A 23,029-nucleotide genomic window follows, 5' to 3' on the forward strand; every position below is an offset into this window, starting at 1 on the left:
GGGTCTCCATAGGGGTCTCCCAAGTTTCCCTGGACTTGGCCCCATGAAGTTCCAGAATCAGACTTCAGTACTGCAGCTGGAAGATACCTTCATAAGAAGTGATAGACGCCAAGTCAAAGAAAGGGTCAAACAATCAGATGAAGGTTGCCAAATATTCTGCAAAGTACTTAAGTTTTTCTCCTCAATGTTCAATACTTGGTAAAATTTCATCATCAGAAACTTAGTAGTATAATGCATTAAAAGACTAAGAGTTGCTCGAAGATAGAAGTCTAGCATTTTCCATTTTGTTTTTACCAGCTCTGCAACACAATCTCAAATTCTAAAACCAATCACAACATCTTCCCAAGTGTCTATATGCTTAGAAGAAATGCCACAAACTGACTTAAAAACACCTAAGTGGACCTATCTTGGTTCTTGAACATCAGCAATTCTGTACGATTAGTGGCCAGATGTTGTTCCATGCCCTTGCCTTGGAAAAGGCACAACATGAAGCAGCCAACTGGTTTGCTTTAGGCCTCAATCTCATACAAAAAAGGGTTAAATGGTCATAGGATGTTTTCTCTTCCAGTCCACTTCCTCATTTAAACTGGACTCCTTTTATGCTTTTACAACACTACAACTACCTTAATCTGTCTTTTCAGTCCCTTCCTGTCTATGCACCCTATTTTAACTTGTTTTATAACCTTCTCTCCCATCCTACTCCTTCCATTATGCTCCTTAAATTCAAGTTCATCTTCCTCTCTTCCTCTGGCTTTCATTCCCAGGGACCAATTGATTACATTAAAAATAAAAAAACATGCAATGTCATGACGGGGTCCTAGGTAATTTATTTCTCTACTCTGGTCTCAAGTTTTCTAATCTGTAAAATGACCTCTACTGATCTCTTACACTTACAGTCTCAAGAATTCTATGATCTTTAAAAATTGTGTTAGTTCAAACGAATTAGGATAAAAAGAAAAAAATCTAAATGCTTAAGAGCAGTGGTTCTCAAACTTTCCTATGTATGAGACCTGGAAATAAGATCATCCGCAAATATGTGTATTTTAACACAAGCTCTCCAGGTGACTATAATCTATAATCATATTTTGAAAAACGCTGCTCTGTCATGTCTTGGTCCTTTGAGCAGTGATTAATACCAAATACCAGCCACCTACAATAATGGACATGCTACTGATTTTATTTTCAGCTTCTACTTCAATTGGGTCTCTCTGTTCCTTTAAAAGGCAGGCACAAGGTGCTGAGTCAGTCCCTGGGGATTTTTTTTTTTTAATTTACAGCTGAGAATATTAAGGCTCTACAATTGAGGAAGAGGTTTTCACCTGCTACTTTCCCAGCCCCTATATGAAAGGAAGAAGGAAGAGCTACATAAGGGGTGACACAGCTACCCCAACTTAGATAAGGAGTAGGGTAGTCAGGTGCTTTAGAATAGAAATTTTCTTTGTTGTTTGGATATCGGGCACAGACGTGCTTAGAGACAGAGGTAACTTGAGTCCTGCCACTGGGACTCAGTAGAGAAGATGAATGACTGGAAAAAAGATAGAATAAGACTTAATGAAGCTGCAAGCTCACAGTAAACTTTTGACACTTGGCTTATACAGATTCCTCTGGAAGCCAGAGGCTACCAAGTTTTATGAAAAGAGTCCCGTGAGCTTCCTGTGATACACACAAGTGCGAATCAGCAAGGTAAGCAACTGGCACTACTCACCAAGCCAGGGGTCAGCAAAATTTTTCTCTAAGGGGATAGGTTAATAAATAGTTTTAGGCTTTGCGGCCCATTCAATCTCTGTTGCAGGTACTCAACTCTGCCACTGTAGCACAAAAGCAGCCACAGATTATATGTAAATGAATGAGCATGGCTGCATTCCAATAAAATTTTATTTATGGACACTGGAATTTGCATTTCATATAATCTTCCTGTGTCATGAAATAATATTCTTTTTTTAAATTGAAGTATAACTGACATAACATTATATTAGTTTCAGGTGTATTTAATAATTTTTCCCCAACCAGTAAAAAAATATAAACACCATGGGCCATACAAAAGAAGGCACATTTTGCAGAACTCTGCAATTACTTAATAGTGACTAGAAACTATCCCCAATGCCCCCGTAGAGAGAGCAGTGCCATTCTGAAGCTCGGTGTGTAAATGAAGAATATCCTCCTTGCTTTACCTAAGGCTTTCCCCTAAATGGTATCCATGCTCAGCCTGGTTCCCTTTTCTCTCCTCCTTTCAAACAGCCCATGAATGGCCATACTTGATTTAAAAGTGGTTAAAATCTACTTGCTCTACAAAACTAGACAGAGTCAGTCACATGAATGAGAACTCTGAAGGGGAGGCCAAGGCTGAGCCCGCTGCTAATTCTGCTTCTTAAGCAGCAAGCTAGTTAAATTTGTTATTTATCCCCCTTGAAGTGGTAACAACATCACACTTGTTCACACTCCTAACCACCTCCAATGAAACCCCTTAGTAAATAAGCGGACTTCAGAGATCCTTCTAAAATAAGGGGGTTGGGGGGTGGGGTGTCTAGGAAATCCCTGGTTAACAAAAAGATCCTTTTTCTTGAGTACTCAGATAAACAGAGGTTTTACTGATTTTTGGAGTAACTGGCTCCAAGCACAAGGTGAACTGCTAAAAAATAAATTATCCAGGGGTCTCTGCTGCACAAGCCGGCAAGCCTTCCTTAATAAGGAAAGGATTACACATTAAACTGTAACAGAGCCTTCTAGTCAATGATATTAGTCTGATAAGGATCCACTGTAAATGAAGGCAAGTGCTCTAAGAAATGCAAGTCCTTGGTCTGATACCACACAGGTCACTCCACTACAACCCAGGATTCCCAAGAGGCAACTGAGTCACCCAGGCTCCCCTTTACCTTGTTTTGTGTCACATTTAAGAACTCAAGCTGTGGCATCAGACAGGCTTCGATTAGCCTCCCAGCTGTGTGGCTTACTACTAACTACATAGCCTTGAGCCTCAGTTTCTTCAAAAGTAAAGTGGAGATAATAAATGTTCAAAATTCAGCTACTTATTTTATCCCAATTCCATTTTGTCTTCCCACCCCCAAAAATAACAGATCATAATTTGAAGCTAAAGCTGAAGGAAACTGGATTTGTCCCTGGTCTTTAAGCAATTTACTCAAGTTATTTTCTAAGACCTCATACGCTCACTGTACGCCAGTGGTCAAGGCTATAAAATCCCACTTTGTTCCACCAGACTAAGACTGTCTGGCTAATGGTGGACTAGATTACTTATAAGTAAGTCAACACTCACTCACTATGTTCACTGTGAGCATGCAAATGACAGGAAGACCCCAAATGGGGTGGAGAAGTTGAGTTCTGATCTGCTTTTACTATAAGCAGCACCTTGGGTGAGTTAAAATCTTGGGTGCTATTTGCTTGCCTGGACAATCTTAGATTCTCTACCACTTATAGTCAGACATTTACTTATTACTGACTACAATGGAACAAATATGAATTAACTTCTTGTTATAGCAACGTACTAAAAACTTGCAATTTCAAATTAAGTTGTGAGCTAAAACCAACCATTTTAAAGGACAGTGATCCATAGAGGTATTATATGTAAACATAAGTTAATGTTTTTGTCAACTACAAAACAGACATGACCTATCTCATAGGGTTGCTGAGATAAAATGAAAATTTATTCAATCCACAGGTACCTTAAATGTTCACCTTTGTGTAGCACTAAAGGGGTCAAGTAAAATGGAAAACTGTCTGAACTTTCCAACTGCTTTGGTAAACTCAACTTTACTTACCAGTCATAAATCCTCTTAGCATGTCACCCAGGATAAGGCAATGTAGACATACAGAAGGAAGTTCGCTATTCAAACTCATAACACAAATTCATACCTGTTTTGGATTTTGAAGTTCCAAGAGCCCCAACCTCCCATATTCCAAGTAAAATCTAAACCCAAATCTCTTTGCTCTTATCTAAATTTTACCTAGAGCTGTGCTGTCCGATATGAAGCCACTAGCCACATGTAGCTACTTTAAATTAAAAAAAAAAAAACTTGAAAATTAAGTTCTTTGGCCACACTAGCCACATTTCAAAGGCTCAACAGTCTCATATGGCCAGCAGCTACCATGTGGAATAGCACAGATCAAGAACAATTTCCATCATGACAGAAAATTCTACTGGACAGTGCTGACAAAACCAGGATTGAGACTTCCTGTGTCCTGATGCCTTGCCTAGCACTCTCCACTCCACCAGCGACTCCTCTGCTGGAGCCCAGTCAGGGGCCTTCTCCCTACACGGCAAGACACTATGCTGTGTAGTTCCTTAAGGTCAGCCGAAGTTTGCCATCTCAAAAGCAGGCCACTTCTGCAGAGTTCCAGGGGAATCAGAGACTCAATGAGTGCTGCCCAGAGAACATTTCAGCTAAGGTATTAGTCCACTAAGGTATAAGTTAAATCAGATAGAGCAATTATTTTAAGCTTCAAGAGTATGGCAAGGAAGTCCCATTTTACTAACTCATCTTTGTTCTCTAAATGCAAGACAAAGTTGGAATTTTTTACTTTTGCCTCTGAAAGTAATTAACCAGTACAAGATCCTTAGGAGGGTTACTTGCATTTTACATACTCTTCTGTAGTGAGTAATGTTTTCACAAGAACATCTTCGTACTGAAAATGCTTCTCCTTTCCTAGGAGGCAGAACTTAAAAGAGAAAAAGGACTTGTCTAACCTGAAAATGTACCTTCTCAGGCCAGCTCAATTAAGACAGGCTCATTCCTGCAGGCTTGCCTTCCTTTGCTTCTATTAAGTGGGCCCTTAATGCCTGGGAAGTAGTGAAAGTGACTACAAACCTCCTGACTATGCTGCATAGGAACCCACCAGCTCAGCCTAAGCTGCCCATTTCCAGTGGGCGTGGGCCTCAAATGGTCCCAAGTCCACACCTTGTCTGGCCATAAAGGTATCAAGTGTGTTGATGCGTTGCTTCATGCATCCTATTACTAATTCAGCCAAGGGGCCCTTTTTGTCTAGACTATCACTACTGACTGCTTGAAATGCACGGGTCATTCTCTGGGTAACTAGCTACAGAAAGTGTAAGCATGAATATATATATGCTCTTTAGAAGCTTTTCTGGTGCTAATCATGTAATTGGCTCCTTTTTTTTGCTCCCATTTTGAATTACTCCAAATTCCTAACTATAAGGAAGTGTAAGTATCAAACAAGTATTGAGGCCCAGACATGGGCCTTGTGAAAAAACAAGGAACACTGTTTAAGAGGCTGAATTACCACAAAACTAGTTATAGGCTTCATGTGAATCAGAGTCATAATCTGCTCAAGGCCACCCAACTACCGAGAGTTGCACCCAAGTTCATCTAGCTCCAAAGCCTGTGTTTCACTGGTGAGCGCGTGGACTTCGTCAGCTGTCTTTCATGCCTCCTAAAAATGTGAGAGGCGCAACAGGAGAAGGTGAACTTCAAATCTTACTCTATTCCACTGGTTCTGAAACCTCAGTGTGTATCGATCACCTGGCTGACTTGGTAAAACCTAGACAGTGAGCCCCCACTCCCAGAGCTTGAGCCAGTAGGTTTGCATGAGGGCCAAGCATGTGCATTTCCCCCAACAAGTTTTCAGGCAATGCTGATGCTGCTGATCAAGAAACCACACTTTAAGAACCACTGCTCTATTCAAATCCTCCCATTTCAATCAGTGCCATCAGTAACTAAAGACCCCTAGTTTAATCTAAAGATAGTGACCTCCACAGGTTAGACCCACAGCATTCCACTAAACTATTCTCCACGTAACGTTCTCAAGCCCTGCCTTAAACATCCTAGGAATACTAGTATGAAAACTACCTCTCACTCTTTGTGCTCCACTTAGTCAACCAATCTTAAAAGATGACATCAGGATCAAATAATGGCTAGTTAAACATGGAAGTAGGAGAAAGGGTTAGGATTCTGATGAGACACATAGTTAAACAGCTGCAAAGGCAGTTAACTATCTCTGCTATTTATCTAAATGCTCGTTGAAAGGTAGAAGATATTTATTTAGAGTGGGATAAGTAATAAGCTTTTATAAACATATGGAAAACACTGTTCTGGTGCCTTTTTAAAAATTCTGTAAATTTAATAACTGGACCAATGGAGTACCTTAATCAAATGAAACAAAACAGATCTTAGCCAAATAAAATAGTTCAGATAGATCAGTTTCTCCAAAGGTGACTTATGGGTCACCTGTATTAGAATCATTTTGAATTGTTAAAGATATATTTAAAATGCCAATTTCTCAATAGCTCCACAACAGAATCAACTTCAAGGCATAGGACTAGGAATATGTGTTTTTACCAAGCACTCCCAGGTAATTCTTATCCAAATTAGCTTAAGAACTGAAAACTTAGTGTAAAGCTCTCAATGTTCCTCACTTGATTTTCAACCAGTTGGTGAGCTAGGAGAGAGGAAGGATCCCATTTCACAACTAAACATTTGTTAAAAGCATCTGTATGGACCATATAAGATGAGATCGTGCTCTTGCCCACTTCCTATTAAGTAATAAGCCAACCACATAAATTTCTCCAGCCTAGAATGAAAAATTGGAAGAGGACAACAAAGGCTCAGTGAAAGCCAGAGAAAAGTGGTTACTTCTGGCTTGGGGTTAAGTGTTGATTGCAGACAGATTTCACTGGAAAGGAAACTGAGTATCTAAGACTATGCCTTCAATATTGAAACAGGCTCTGAGATGTTTCTAACTCTCAAGGAGTTTACAATACTTAATGCCTTCCTAAAAATAGACAGGAAAATGGAGATGATATACTTATCTAAACTGTACCAAATTCTAAACACTAAGGAGGCATTCCAGGGTAAAAAGGAATATTTTAACAGAACAAAACATGATCATAGACTTCTGGGATAAGAACACACACTGAACTTTATTTCTGGGAAACAGGGTTGCTGCAGAAGGCCTTTAAAAAAAAAATTAAGTTTTCAATAAATGTACTGAGCAAAATTATCTTCACTTTTGTACAACAGCACCTACTGGCATGCATATTTACACATGTGCAATCAGGATGAATTCTGTTTGACAGTCCGCTAGTCTTATTTATGCAAACACTTTCACTGTTTTCAGTCACTTATAGACATATTTCATCATATTGTACTATAACTTTAAACTCTTCCCCTAAAAATTTGAGCTTAACACAAACACTACCTGACATCTAAATTCTAGAAGTTAGCTCCAGTCCTAAATAAGTTCTATAACATTTTCAGGACTATTGAGGGAAAATTTTTAGCTTCTTGTTTGCCCAACTAGAATCTGTTTCCCCAAAGAGAAAACAAGCACATTTCTGCTCATAGACAACTTTCCCGACATTCTGAGATTAGGAGGGTGCTAACATCTGTAAAAAGATTATAAACTTCTGTGGAAGTGCGATTTTTATATTACACTGCACTCAAGGGAGGAAGAAGGTGATTTGATTTTTAAGTGGAAAGAGTAATTAATTATGGTCAAACCATCATCAGCTGAATCTCCACTGAGCCCACCCGGTCTGTCGTGGACTTCTGTAGGCAAAGGGAGCTAACTGGGAGACTTCTCAGAGCTGGGCTGTGTGGCCTTGGAGAGCTTTCAGTTTGGAAGTCAAGTGTAACAAGCCAGCAGTTACAAAGACTAGCCAATTTGTATTCCTCCTCCCCCTTTTTGTTCTTTCCTGGTTAACTAGAACTGTGAAAATTTCGATGTTAAATAGCAAGAACTACTGTCATTGCATCTACTCCTGCAAAAACACACTGATTGTAAGAATAAGGCAGAGTAAAGCTAACGTTTAGTCTCAATCAGTTTTCTAGTGTTCAAATCACTATACATAACACTACTATGTACTCTGAACCTTCCTCTGAGGAGTTTAACAGCTTTCATGTATTGCCCGTATCAAGACACTTCATGGATTAGGAAGGCGTTAACAATGGTAATATATTTGAAATGTTTCATAAAATTAGTTTCCCAGGACTTTAAGTCCTGAGTCTAACCTCTAAGATTTCAGTTCTTCAAATTTAATAAGATGGTGATTTCACAGCTTTTATTTTAGGCAATGCAATTCAAGGATTTAAACTATTTCAAGCAATACTTGATTAGCTACTGTCATATGAATCTCTTGCACAGAATGTGAACGTTTCTAGTCACCATGACAAATGTACCTGTTCGGGGAAACCTGAAAACTAATTTCCTAAAATTCATGCAAAACAGGTATCTGATACAAAAAGATAATGGAAAATACACAGAACTTAAAACTAAACTTTTATTCTTCTATTCCAGGTGAAAAAGTTTTAATGAGCTTATAGGTATCCTAAAATTATTTTTTCCAGAACAGTTATGAGTTTGGACATCTTTGGAAATCTAAGGTCCTAGGTTTTCCAATACTTTCCAAGAAGAGAAAAAAAAAATCTCCTAGGATTGGAAATAAATGGAGACATCACTCTTTTTCACTGATAGTGAAGCATTAGCTGCCAGAAAGTACCTTCCGTTCCCACTTACCCTGGTACAACAGGAGCCTTTGCACTGATGAAAACACATGGAATCTTAACAGAGGAAGTAAAAATACAGACCTGCAACTTACTAACTTCAAAGTGTTCCTTCTGAGAGCCCTATGGGTTTGTCTTGTTCATCTGTATCCAGTCACTACAGGTATTTACTTTGTGAATGTTTAAATAAACGAATATGGCAACTTAAAGTTTCCATTTGCAATTAAACATGAAAGTTTTAGCTTCCTAAGTAGATCTCTTAAATACTGCACCATCCCAATGGCAAAGCGCTATGAGAAACAAAGTGGTTTGTACACAGTTACAAAGCAAAGGCCAGTCGGCACCCTCTTGAGCCCGCCCATCTCAGATTCACAGCAACAGTATCATATTCAAAGCTCCCTAGTGACCCTTTCCCTTGAGTAAAATCTCACAATACCCAAATTTAAAGAAATTGAAGATGTTCCCTTTGTACAGAAGACTAATGAAGCAATCTCTGAAAAGGTGCTTGGGTGGTTTTTTTTTTTTAATTTAAAGACTGGCAAGGAACTCAAAATTTTGTTCTAAGTTTTAACCTTTACTAAAGTAATCCTCGGGACTTCCCTGGTGGCGCAGTGGTTAAGAATCTGCCGGCCAAGGCAAGGGACACAGGTTCGAGCCCTGGTCCGGGAAGATCCCACATGCCACAGAGCAACTAAGCCCGTGAGCCACAACTACTGAGCCTGCGCTTTAAAGCCCGTGAGCCACAACTACTGAAGCCCGTGAGCCTACATCCCGTGCTCCACAACAAGAGAAGCCACCGCCATGAGAAGCCCACGCACAGCAACAAAGAGTAGCCCTCGCTCACTGCAACTAGAGAAAGCCCGCGCACAGCAACAAAGACCCAACGCAGCAAAAAATAAATGAATAAATAAATTTAAAATAAATAAGTAAATAAATAAATAAAGTGATCCTCACATGCTATTTAATCCTCAGTATTAGACCTAGTTTAGATGCAAAGGACTAAGACTCAGAGATTAACTTGTTCAAAGACCTCGCCGCTAAGCAGAAGCGCAAGAGCTCAAACTGAAATATCCTTTCCACTATATTATGGTTGCCTGATTTGGCGGTGGGTGGGGGGAGACACATGGATCCCCTCCCCACCCAACGCTATTCACATTCTTAATCAGAGAAAAATGATATAAGAGAAAGAGGTCTAAGCTCTGAAGACTTTTAAACCCAATCCTATTTCTGACACTCTAACATACGGAGGGCAATAGAGCCATGCAGTATTAATATTCACCTTCTCAGTTTTTTTTCCTATGTACTTTAAGAACCATTTGTTCCCGAGATGTTTATCTTTTCAAGACTTTATCTCTGAGACTCTTTAAAATTAGACCCTGTGCTGTAATTTTGATCCTACAAAATTATTTTCTCTGGACTACCTTTAATTGAATATTAATTTTGAAGTCTGTTCCTGTTGTGATGCTACTCTGATAATCCTTTTGATCCATGGTATAAGATCTCTACTAAGATCCATTTGGCTTAATTTAATGTACATTAGTGAACACATCCCTAACTAACTTTGGTTTATCTTTAGTACTTCCAAATTAAATATTCAAGGCAATTCAATAATCAGCATTACCTAGACTTATCAGCCATTACTAAAATTTTTTTCCATGGAATCCTCCAAATGCCTATACTCATGCACAATTGTTAACATGGAGTTTGCTACTTAAGTTCTCATACCTAAGCTTTATTATCTAAGGCACTTATTCCCAAGAATTACTATTTCACAGCAAGTTGAGCTGGTCACTTTAAGCAACCATCTGAATAAATGAAAAATAAAAGTAATTCTCAGGTGCTTTGAGTCTTCTCAGTTTAAAAATATTGGGGTGGGGACTTCCCTGGTGGCACAGTGGTTAAGAATCCGCCTGCCGATGCAGGGGACACGGGTTCGAGCCCTGGTCCGGGAAGATCCCCCCACATGCCACAGAGCAACTAAGCCCGTGTGCCACAACTACTGGGCCTGTGCTCTAGAGCCCGTGAGCCACAACTACTGAGCCCGTGTGCCACAACTACTGAAGCCCACGCGCCTAGAGCCCATGCTCCGCAACAAGAGAAGCCACCGCAATGAGAAGCCCACGCACTGCAAGGAAGAGTTGTCCCCACTCGCCGCAACTAGAGAAAGTCTGTGCATAGCAACGAAGACCTGATGCAGCTGGAAAAAAAAAAAAAAAAAAATTATATATATATATATTGGGGTGGCAGGTAGTAAAAGAGTACCCTTTGAAGAACCATGATGACGGAAGACATACTGAGTTCTGTGGTTTAAAAAAAAAAACAACAAAAACCACAAATAATAAACTAGGCATTTCACTGATTAAATGTATCTAAAAGATAAATCCCTGGTTATCTTTCTTTTTTAATTGAGGTATAAATGACATATAAGCTCTGGGTGACTTTAATAGAAAACCCATAATTCTATTAAAAGGCTGAGAAATTACCCACATCAATACACTTCCTTCATTTCTAAGCCCACCTTTAATGCTGGAAGAAGTTCTTTCAGCAGTAACCACCTTGCCTTAGACTTATTCTTAGAAAAGTAAGAACCAGCTATACATTTGGCTCCTACTTAGTCCAAACCTAGATATAGATACACCATCTTTTATTTTACGGTGATTGCTTAATAGTCAGAAGAGAGCCACATAGGCTATGCAGTTCAGTTAGGTAAAGACTCTATCTACCAACTCTAGTTATGTGTTACTGTTCACTGTGTAAATGTCAGGAAGATTTAAAATGTTAACAGAGAATACCAGTGAGGGAAGGAAAGAGCCACCAACTCACTACTTCAAACCTAACATTCAAGATAAAGATCCATCTCAGAGCAGAAGCTGTCTGATCAAAGTTTAAATTTTAAAATGTGGGTAGAGAGACACCTTCATATACTCATTTAAATCTCAATAGCTTGTGAAGCATAGAAATATCATCCTTGTTTACAGATGAGAAAACAAGGTATACGTATGCTAACGCAAACATATACAATCTAAAAAAATGGTACTGATGAACCTAGTGGCAGGGCAGGAATAAAGACGCAGAGAATGGACTTGAGGACACGGGGGCGGGGGGAGGGGAAGCTGGGATGAAGTGAGAGAGTAGCACTGACATATATACACTACCAGATGTAAAATGGATGGCTAGTGGGAAGCTGCTGCATAGCACAGGGAGATCAGCTTGATGCTTTGTGACAATCTAGACGGTTGTACAACAGAAACTAACACAACACTGTAAAGCAATTATACTCCAATAAAGATTAAAAAAAAAAAAAGAAGAAGAAAACAAGGTATAGCGGCCAGGGCAAGTTTCATAGTAAGAACAGGGACTTAATCTAGATTGTTCTGATTTCTACTCCAACTTTCTATTTTACCACAGCTGCTCAAGAGCATTGTATCTCCCCAGAGCCTCCCTCTTCATCACTTATTCCCCTACTTCAATAGCAATCTGGTTTCAGCCTTAATACCATAGCATCTCTTGAAGATGTAAGGGGTCTAAGGCTATCTCTAACAGCCTATAATTAAGGGCAGCCTGTGACATCTTTTTTTTTTTTTTGGCTGCGCTGAACGGCATATGGGATCTTAGTTCCCCAACCAGGGATCGAACTCACGCCTCCTGCAGTGGAAGCATGGAGTCTTAACCACTGGACTACCAGGCACGTCCCGGCTGTGACATCTTATTAGAAGCTTACCAATTACCACCTGACTGGGGTTTCTGGAATCTGGACTAAGGCAGTATGCTACCAAAAAGGGGAGATGAGAGGGACTTCCCTGGTGGCGCAGTGGTTAAGAATCCGCCTGCCAATGTAGGGGACACGGGTTCAAGCCCAGGTCCAGGAAGTTCCCACATGCCGCGGAGCAACTAAGCCCGTGCGCCACAACTACTGAGCCCGCGTGCCACAACTACTGAGCCTGGGTTCTAGAGCCTGCGACCACAACTACTGAGCCCATGTGCCACAACTACTGAAGCCCGCACACCTAGAGCCCATGCTCCGCAACAAGAGAAGCCACTGCAATGAGAAGCCCACGCACCACAACAAACAGTAGCCCCCACTGGCCGCAACTAGAGAAAGCCCACATGCAGCAATGAAGACCCAACGCAGCCAAAAATAAATAAATAAATAAATATTTTTTTAAAAGATATTTAAAAAAGGGGGGGGGAGATGAGAAGGTTTTCCCACAAATCTATACTATTCCCATTAAATTCAGATTTATTCTTTTTTTTATTTTTAGAATTTTATTTATTTTTTTTATACAACAGGTTCTTATTAGTTATCCATTTTATACATATTAGTGTATATATGTCAATCCCAATCTCCCAATTAGATTTAATGAATACAAAAACATAGTGTCTACCAAACTCTCAAAATTAGTTCCCTTCCTCCCACTTCCCCTTCTGCTGCCAAGCAAGAGCTCAGATAGCTGACTACAAAGAAATAAAGGGGCTACCTTATAGGAGTTGGGTAAAGCAAGGGGGTCTTCGCCAATGAGATTCCCTAATCCACTGATCTTGAAATCTGCTAGATCAGTCTTCTGCCCAACCAGTACTTTGCCTACAAAACTTTATAAATCTAGGCATTCGTATCTGGTAGCAAGATTAAAATCTGGACTTTTACTAAGGGGCAATGAGTACACTTCTAGTGTATTCTAGTGTAGGAATAACCTTCAACTTAAAACTTTTTTTTTGGTAAACTCCAAATAGCCAAGGATATCTCCTCCAAGAAGGTTCCTGCCCTCTATCTTTCCTAGGCTGTGCTGAGAAAAATACAAAGAATATTGGACCAAGGGTTGGCGGATGTGTTTTTCTTCTTATAATACAGGAAAATGTCATAATACCCAGGGATCTATTAAACTTGTTCTCAGCAACATCAACAACAAAGACAAGTGAATTAAAGTCCTCAATTATGCTGACTGCTTTAACACCTTTTGTTGAAGCTTATCTAGGTGTGTCTCAGGAATGCTAATGAACTGAGTTCTTTGGTTCCTTAAATCCACAGAAACAAAGTTAACTTCAAAGGCTCAGAAAGGAATTAACAGACAGACTGGTAGAGATGCACCTCTACCCAATCTAATGGGGAGGGCAGAAGGGAGATGTAAATAAAAATATTTACTATACATTTCAGAAAAATTCTCAAGAACAGTACAGAAAGGTAAAGTTGGCAGGGAGATAACTGAGTGGATCTAAAAATATAAGGCAACAAATTAAAAACGAGTACCTACCAAAAGAAATTTTAAAAAGTTGCCAATATCCCTTGCCGTTTCTTTCTTAACTAAACCTTAGAGACATAAATGACAGATAAAGACACAATACAAACTTTGACAATGGGTGGTCTAGCTTGATGATATTACAGTCTGTATACCCTAGACATATATTTGAGTCACTTCTCTCCCAGTCTGAAAAATATTTAGAATCTTTCTTGAATATACAGAATAAATATCATTTTAAACAATATCTACTGCTGCTAAAATCATTTAGCAAACTATTAGTCATTTCCTACAACACTACCCAAAATACCATTAATATCTAACAGATATTCCACTCTAAGCTTCTTCCCACCTAATAAAGCCAAGGCTACACCCACCATCACCACTCCCCCATCTTTATCCCCCTGTGCGGTACCCAGGCCCTATGCTATCAACACACAGCATACTACACATTGCCCACACCTAGATAGGCAGGTGGTGGGGGAAGGGCAAAGGTTGGCAAATGCTACTTCTTCCATACCAATGGCCTCTATTTTACATTTCCTACTTTAGCTACTGGCCTGAAGCCATGGGGATGGAAAGCTGCTTCACAAACCTCAGATTTACAAGGCATGGAAACAGAAAAGACTTGTTCCAACTATTACTACTCAAAGTTTAAACACAATCTAAAAGCCTCCTTTAAACACAATATCTCAATCACTTCTAAAGGGCCAGTTGGGAACTTCTCCCATCCCAAACTTTTTACCTTAAGAAGCCAAATTCTCAACTGCTTGCCCAAATGCCCTCATTTCGCAAAGTTAATGAATTCAAAAATAATTAAGGGGCAGTCAGATAATCTTAACCACAGGATACAGAAAAGTTAGTGAACTGACTCTCTTCCGTCTCCAAATGCAATGAATGGACCATATTTTACCTTTCTTTCAAGACAGTTTTTTAACTCAGGATCCCACATCAAATACTCATTTCAAGCATTTCCATAGCCTCATTCAAAAGTAAATAATTACACTGGAATCCATTTTTCCCAGTGAACCTAGAACTTTATTGGAGTTCAACATAGTTTCATATGGAAAACACGCAATCCCTCACAAAACACTTCTGGAGAAATAACTTTGGGTTTGAAGAAAATCAGTATTCTGCACTGAAAGTATGGCAAAAGCTGTTAAAGACCAATAACATACGTATGCACTCATACCCAACTACTAGGAAATAACATGAACAATGCAGTATGTCTGAAAGTTCCTAAAATGAAATACACCCAGAAAGCACAACAGAATCATGTCCGATACCATTGGCAGCAACAGGTAACTGTTACTGTGATTAACATACAACACACTTTCACAAGCTCAGAAGTCAGCCATGTTTTCTGCATGCCCCCACACACGCCGAAAACAAACAAAAACCCCCAAAAGCCTAATTTTAGAATATAAGCTTTGAGACATGTTAAGAATCCCTGGCACTTGTATAAATGGATACTGACTCACTGAGACCCAGAACAAACTAATGAATCTTCAAATTCTCACAATTCCCCGTTATTATGCTGATGTTAAAGGAAAAAAGCCAGACTCAATTCTTTTTTTGCTACTATTGGTTAAAATGAGATTTTGGAACTGACCCTGACTTCCTATTTTCCATTTTACTTTATCTACTTACCAAAGACAAGTATGAGTTAATTACACAAGCAATATTATCCAGTTTTCACTTTTTAAACCATGAGGTATTTCTGATTTAGTAAGTACTTGATTTTCTTGTTTTACCAGTAACGTCGGAATCTAAAATTTGTTTGTGAGTTCTGACATGCTAGTAATCTAAAAAGCACATGTTGACAAGCAACTCCGTTTCATCTATAAAGATTCTACAGCAGCTCACTAATTCTGAAAAGGTGCCCCCAAGAAATCTGGCTGCAGTGGAAGGAAGGACAACACTGGAGCCCAGAGCTTAAGTGTTTCTGGATGGAGTAGGAAGACGTGCCAGATTTCATTTGAAGGTGCCATCAGTTTGGTTTTTAAAATGTGATGGGAATTTTCAGATAGCCACATCATTAGTTTTCCCACCTGCCACCCCAACCAGTGCCCAATAGCACAGAAGTATAACTATCTGTTAGCATCAGAAACAATTTATATTTAATTCCATCATCCAGTTTGAATCCACTAAGCTACTAGAATCAACACAAGATAATGCCAAACAATGAGCCCATGTAACATTTCTGAGAATAATCACTGATGAAACCAAGCATTATACTTTACTCATGCCAGGGAGGAAAGAACCCTACTACTCCAGAGTAGATGGGCAAAAACATCAAGCTCTTGAAACAGCAATAGGACCACTGACCCCCAACCTGATATTACCATTATCAACACTACAGATAATTCAGTAGTCTGCACAGTACTGTGCTAATGACTCAGCCCCACTTCAATGAGTGCTACCAACACCTAGAAAAAGAAGCCTTTTTTCTTAGGTATAAGAGATTATGGTTTCTGCTCCTGAAACTCCCAGCAATACTTTAAATATAAACACATTTCACAAATAACAGATTTTTCCCAGCAGTTGAGTATGGGCCGGAATGTTCTAAATTCTATACGAACAGTAACAGTTTTAACTATTGTAAAGAATGAACTCCAAAGGCAAAATATCTTTTAGCTCTTAGGGGACGAGGGCAGGCAAATGAGGGAGTTTTGTTTTAACATTATTGGCACAGTTCATCTGTAAGATGGGTTAGGTCCACTTAAAATCATGTTTAAGCAAACTCTTAATACAAAGATCAACAATAACTTGTCTGAGCATAATTAAACATTGATTTTTATCTTTTAAAAACTCTTTCATAGTTACATAAATCAATCACTAGTTACTAATGTATTACTAACAGAGCAAGCATACAGCTACTAATACTACATCTTTCTTCTAGACAATATTTACAAAGATAATACTCCACTGTCAGACCCTCAGTGTGGTGGGAAGCAGTTAAAGTGCTTGTTCTCTTGAAGGAGCAGGTTTAGATAAAAAGCAAACAACAAACTATCAAGTCTTTCCCTCTTGCCTTTTTCAGCTCTGTAAGACAGTAGAGATGAGGCAGCTTTTAATTTCTTCATACTAGAATCATATATAGCATAGTGGCTAAGCTTGTGAGCTTTGTAGTGCCAACTCACTGCCCTTGGGAAAGCTAGTAAATATACCTAAGGCTCAGTTTCCTTATCTATGGAAATGGAGATAATAGTACCCAACTCATAAGGGTTCTTCCAAGAATTAAACTAGATGATCCAATGGAAAGAACCGAGATTCATGCCTGATAGACAGTAAACATTCAATAAATATCAGCAATTATTGCTATTACAAGTGAAAAAACACATTCTAAAAGTCAATAAAGCCAGTTTACTTCGGTCTCTACAAAAACGGCACTGAAGAGCAATAACCTACCCAGCCTACAATCATTCACATATTCAACAGTTCCTTTGTACAACCTAGGTGAGAACCATGGAGGTTAACTTTCTGAGAAGAAAGGACTACACTTTGTTTCATTACTAGATACATTACTTACTCAGCCCAGTCTGAGAGTCAAAAGAACACTTATTCTGTATTAAGATCTTACCTTCCGCCAAGAGAGGTCAAAAGGACTTCTTACATCCTCACCTGCCACTTCCTTTCTTTGCTCCCACATCCCAAAGAAACATATCTACACTCTGCCGTTTTCTGAACAGCAGGGGCCTCATCTCCTGCTTTTAAAACCCTGACAGGTTGACTAAACATAGTTAAGAAATACTCCAACTCCTGACACTCAGCACCTAGCCTTGCACAACACCAAGCCCAGAAGCTACCTCCTCTGAGAAATTTCCCCACCTCCAGACAAAATTAAATCCCCTAGTCACCCAAAGCATTTTGGGTATAGATTTGTCCCAGCACCGACCTTGTAATTAACTAATTATGTCTCCCCAGATAGACTGGATTGAAGGCAAGAGCAGCACTTTGTGGCCAAAGGTTCAGCTCTAGCACTAAGCCCAGTGCCTGGCATATATTAGGTGCTCAAGAAATGCTACACTTTAACCAGATTCTCTCCTCGCAGAGTACCATCTCTTGCTGGACGCCCTACTTCAAAATCTGAACATAAGGCTGCTCACAGTAGAGCAGGCTAACACGATGGACTGCTGATTACAACATCAGAAAACCTAGTCATCAGCTTCTCCCATTGGATAGGTTCCCAGAACCCAAACTCAACTGAGCAGGATTATGTACCATCAGAATCAGTGGGAATTCCCAGCACACTACAGAGGGTACCTTCTCCTTCAACAGGATTGTTGAAAAGCTCGCAGGGTGAGCCTTCTATTGGGGGAATCTTCACTCGGTAACTGAAGTGGAAATACTCAAAGAATAAATGCCTTGATTTGGCTGAAAAGGGTACAAAACATAAAGGTCAGGCAAAAGCAAGCTAGCTCTCGATTCCTGAAAAACAGCGGCTTCTGAAAAAGAATGAACAGGAAGCAGGGGTGGGTGCTGGTCATCTTTGTTTCAATAAATAAAATCTTTTTTTCTACCCCACAGCCCACGAGAAAAGCCTAATACACCAGGCCAGATGAGATGCTCAGCAACCTTTCCTCCTGACAACTACACTAAACTGCATTTCTAAAAAAAAACAGTGCCTTCGGAACCACAGCCCCACTGAAGTTCTAGTTAGCAATACTTTAATTAAAAAAAAAAAAAATCAACATGCCTGAGCCCAACATTTACAATGGATGGCCAATAGAGAACTTGCAAACTTTCTGAAGGCAGGTACCACTACCTTTGCAAAGAACACAACTTGGGGAAAGCAATCTCAAAATATAAAGAACTCCACAAAGAAGGGCTTTAGCTTTAGAGCCCTATTTCCTACCATAAACATCTTACCAGGGAAGGGGAGAAAAAAAAAAAAAATCAACAGTTGCCAAAGGGTATCTTTCATTCTGGAAGCAGAAAAGGAAACAAACAAGAAGCAGTAAGAGGGAATAACACCCCAAATAAAGTTCTCCTTGGGAAAAAACAGTAACAATTCAGGCTCCCAACCTTCCCCCTGGTGAGGTCTGTGATTTACGTGGCTTTGCTCCGCAGAAAGCTTTTTCTGGGCAGCTCAAGGAAGGAGCCGAGGGAGGGAGAGAAAGAGACATAGGCACAGAAAGGAGAGGAGAGAGAAAAAGAAAATGGCGCAGAGACTAAGTCCCGACTGTCGACAAGGCGACTTTCCCGGGAGGAATCCGGGCCCGGAAAGGCTGCCAGAGGCCCGGCGGCGGGCGACGCGGGGTCTCCGTTGCCCCCTCTTGGGAGGGCCGCGATCTGGGGGCGCTGGGGTCCCCGGAAAGGGGGTCCAGAGGCGGCCCGATGGGAACAATGGGGCCGGTGAGCGAGGAGCCGGGACTTAGTCTCTGGGACGCCATGTCTGTCCTCTGCCCGGCTCGGGCCGGGCGCTGAGCCGGCGGCCGGGGGGCCCGGGGTCGGGGAGGGGGCACACTCACCATTCAGTCGGAAATCCGCCTCGATCTGGGGAGAGAAAACGAGGGACTATGAAATAACAGGCACATTCACCCCGCGGGCGGCGGGCGAGCGCGCGCTGCCGGGGGCCGGGCCCACCCTGTGCCCCCCAGGATGAGGGGGCCCCGGGAACGGCCTAAAGGGCCAGCCAACCCCCCTAAACTGTAACTTGGCGCCTTCCGCCCGGGGCCCGGGGAGCCGATCTCCTCTGGCCGGCCACCCCTGGCGGGGGGCTCCGGCCTGTCAAAGCGGCTGCCGGGCCGAGGCCGGGGCCTGCACCGGGGGTCGTGGAGGGTCGGGGCGGGGCCGGGGGCCCGGGTGGGCCGGGCAGTACCTGGGAATCGTTGTGGAGATGGTCCCCACTCATGTCGGCCGGAGCGGCGAGCGCGGCGGAAGGCGAGGGGTGCCGAGGAGTGGGAGACGGTCGCGGCCGGCCTGTTCGGGCGGACGGGGCTCCCGGAGGCTCCCGGAGGCTCCCGGAGACGCGGGTAAACGGCGGCGGGGCGGGCCTGAGACTCCCGGAACGGCTGAGGCGGCGAGCGCGGCGGGCGGCGAGGGGCGCCGAGGAGACGCAGACGGTCGCGGCCGGCCTGTTCGGGCGGACGGGGACTCCGGGAGGCTCCCGGAGACGCGGGTAAACGGCGGCGGGGAGGGCCTGAGACTCCCGGAACGGCTGAGGCGGCGACAGCGGCGGCGAGGCTGACTGCTGCCGGGCTGGCGGCGACAGCAGTCCCCAGCAGTTGTGTAACAGCCTAAGTTCGCATTTCGGCTCACTGCGCCTGCGCGGCCGCTTTTAAACGCGACGTCCGTGACGTCAGAGACTCCGGAAGGAGGCCGAGGGTTGCGGGACCCGCCCCCTCGCGCTTCCAAAGGCGGACCCGGCTTTGCATCGCAAGCCCCGCCCCTAGCCCTCGCGCGCCGATGTGATTTGCATAAGGAGCTGACTCCGCCCACGGCCGCCCACCCTGTGAAATCTTCTCTTCCTCTCCCAGCGCCTTTTCTCGGATCCCAGATCCCTCCCCTAGGCAGTGCGCAGGCGCAGCCCGGACACCGCCTCCGGACCGGGGCCGGCAGCTCGGCCACGTGGTGGGCCTTTAAAGGCCGCCGCGGGACAGCGGTAGGGCACGGTCCGTGATCTCCCGGGAGCTGCAAATACCTTGGCAGCAGGGGCCCCGAGCTCTCACCAGCTATTCTTCTCTCGCTAACCGGACCCCGACGCTGCTTGGCGGGAGGAGCTTCCACCCCAGGCTTTGTCCAGGCCCACTTCTTAAAATTTAATTTTTCAACCCGCCAAAGGTCTGGTTTAGCTCCAGTTTTCAGCCGGGTACATGTAGCCCTGGGTCACAAGAGGCCTGATTTCATTCGTTCATTCTTCAGACATCCCTGAGCCAGGAATTGTGCTAAGGAAAGGAGTTGGGTAGGGGCCAAAGGGAATCATATCGCGGGGTAAACACGACCTGGCTCTGTACCCGGCTGTGTCCATAACGCGCTATGGGGCGTAGGGGGGAGGAATTGGAGAAAGAACTGCCGTTTATGGAGCATCTACTGTGTACTCCGCTCTGAATTCACACAATAGCTCCGTGAGGTCGCCTATTTTACTAAAGTTAAACTGTGTCAGAGATACGTAACCTACTAACCTACCTGACATCTTTGGATACCTCACAAGCTTCTCTAAGGCTGAACTCACCATCTTCCTCCGCCACCCAGCTAGAAAAGCTCCACCCTGGACATCTTCATCTCCGTTTCTCAGAAGTCCAGCTGATTGCATCTCTTCAATCCTCTCTCCCCCGCCCACACACCTGTGAAGTCTGCATTATCTCCTGCTTGAATTCTTACAATACATTCCTAACAGGGATCCCTACTTCCTTTCTGGCTCTCTCACAAGCTGCTCTGCAACAGTAGACAAAGTGCTCTTTCAACACCAGATCTAACCATTATCCCCTTTCCGCAAACGTCCCTTCATCTTAGTACGAAGTTCAAAATTCTTAAAGCAGCTGCCAAGATCCTGAATAACCTGCTTAATTCAAGTGTGACCTTTGTGAATTTTTTTTTCCATACCTATTACCACTTCTGCTATTATTACTTAATATTTTAATTGATCCCCCTTCTTTCTTTAGCTTCATCCTAAGCAATAATAGCTATGAAATAATAATGCCTATGAAATCATTTACAAATAGAATACAAAAAGTGTTCCATGGGCCACTGAAATCACCTCTATCACATCTAGTGGTAAACACTTTAATTCTTAATTCATTAAGAAAAATTAATTCTTGTGAATGCTTCAAAGTTCAATCTTAGCACCATTTTCTCCCTTCCACACTCCCTGACTCCTCCTTCCCCACCCAGATCAAGTGCCCCTCATAGTGTCCTTTTCCTTTGTAACACTTATCACAGTTATTAAATTACTAAGGGGGGTAACTAGTGATTTTATGTCCCTCTCCCCTATTGAATGCCAGGTCTATGAGGGCTAGGACCTTGTCTATCTCGCTTAGCACTTGATCGCCAGCATCCAGCCACAGATCCTACGAAAGAGATGTGCAATCAATGAGGGAATGAAAGCAGGGTAATACAGTGGTTAGGACCACACATGCGGAAGTCAAACCAATCTAGTTTTGAATTCTACTCTGCTGTTTATTAGCTCTGTGACCTCAGGCAAATTGCTTAAATTCTCTGAGCCCCAGTTTCCTCAACTGGATAATGGTGATAATGGTGCAATTTTAAGAGATTTTTGTTTTTTAAATTTGAGAACACACAGCTAGTAAGTGCTGAGTTTTGGATTCAAACTCAGGTCTGCTTGACTCCAAAGTTATTCTCTTTCTCTGAAACAAGTTGCCAGGACCAGTTTCACCTTGCTTTTGGTGTCTTTCATCATAGTCTTTCCATCTCAGAATCAGCCCCAGGCCACCAGGTGAAGCATATAACTCCTACCTGTTTGCTGCAGTAAGGCCAAAGTAAGTTGAGGACTGCCTTAAGGCATAACAGTGCCTCCTACCACTACTCCACTGCCACCCTCCCAAGCCAGGGAGAATCTGCATTCATTTGCAAGGAAGATCTGGGTAGGCATGAAAACAGAACACACACGCCAAAATGGCACCCCAAGCATGGTCCCCGTGCACAAACATGCAGGTATCTGGGCGTCTTGTCACAGGCTGAACTTCTCTGCCAGCATACGTGGCTGGCAGTGCGCCGAGGTTGGCTGGCTTACCCAAGGCCACGTGACCCCTCTCTGATTCCTGATACTTCAATCTGGCATCCCCACGATATGGTCCACCTACCCTTAGTACTTGAGAAGATTATAGGTAATGCCTGTACAGACATTTTCATTTTAATCGTTATGTATATATTTCCATGTGTATGAGAAAAAAGATTTAACCATCATATCAAATCCATGATTTTAAGGATATCACTGTTTAGGATGGGGCTTTTAAAAAAAGTTGGTTGATTGATTTAAATAAAAATATCACGGAATGGCACAGAGGGAACATATAAGACAAACTCCGGGAAGGTCAGAGACATAAATGAGGCTTGGGAAACACTGCTTTAAATCAAGACCACTCACTCATGGACCATCCCAGCCCCCACAAAAATCACTAGAAGAGGACAGGCCTGTTTCCAATGTACACACTGTGAAAGGTGGATGATTTATCAATATTCCACTAAAAGAAGGACTTCATACACAAACACATACATTGTTATGATTTAAACAGTTCTTTTCCCACAGGACTTCCCAGAGTTGTCCATATGCTGATACACATGGCGTGTAGCATCTCCAAAATGTATATAAGCCCAGAAACCCTTTTTTTTTTTTCCCCAGACTACTTCTTAAGACTGGGC

General features: G+C 42.2%; 1 protein-coding gene across 1 annotated transcript in view; it reads right to left on the bottom strand.

Moving 5' to 3' along the window:
• The window catches only part of TOP1 (DNA topoisomerase I), an 87,699-nt gene extending 67,748 nt beyond the window's left edge, over positions 1–19,951 (bottom strand). The window contains exons 1-2 of the mRNA XM_061208138.1: positions 19,530–19,951; positions 19,180–19,204 (exon numbers count right to left, since the gene is read on the bottom strand). Coding sequence (XP_061064121.1) covers positions 19,180–19,204; positions 19,530–19,562 — 58 coding nt within the window. The 5' untranslated portion in view covers positions 19,563–19,951. The remainder of the gene's footprint in view (positions 1–19,179; positions 19,205–19,529) is intronic.
• Between the last annotated feature and the right edge of the window lie 3,078 nt (positions 19,952–23,029).

This window comes from Eubalaena glacialis, chromosome 13, assembly GCF_028564815.1.
Source record: "Eubalaena glacialis isolate mEubGla1 chromosome 13, mEubGla1.1.hap2.+ XY, whole genome shotgun sequence".
Classification (NCBI taxonomy): domain Eukaryota; kingdom Metazoa; phylum Chordata; class Mammalia; order Artiodactyla; family Balaenidae; genus Eubalaena; species Eubalaena glacialis.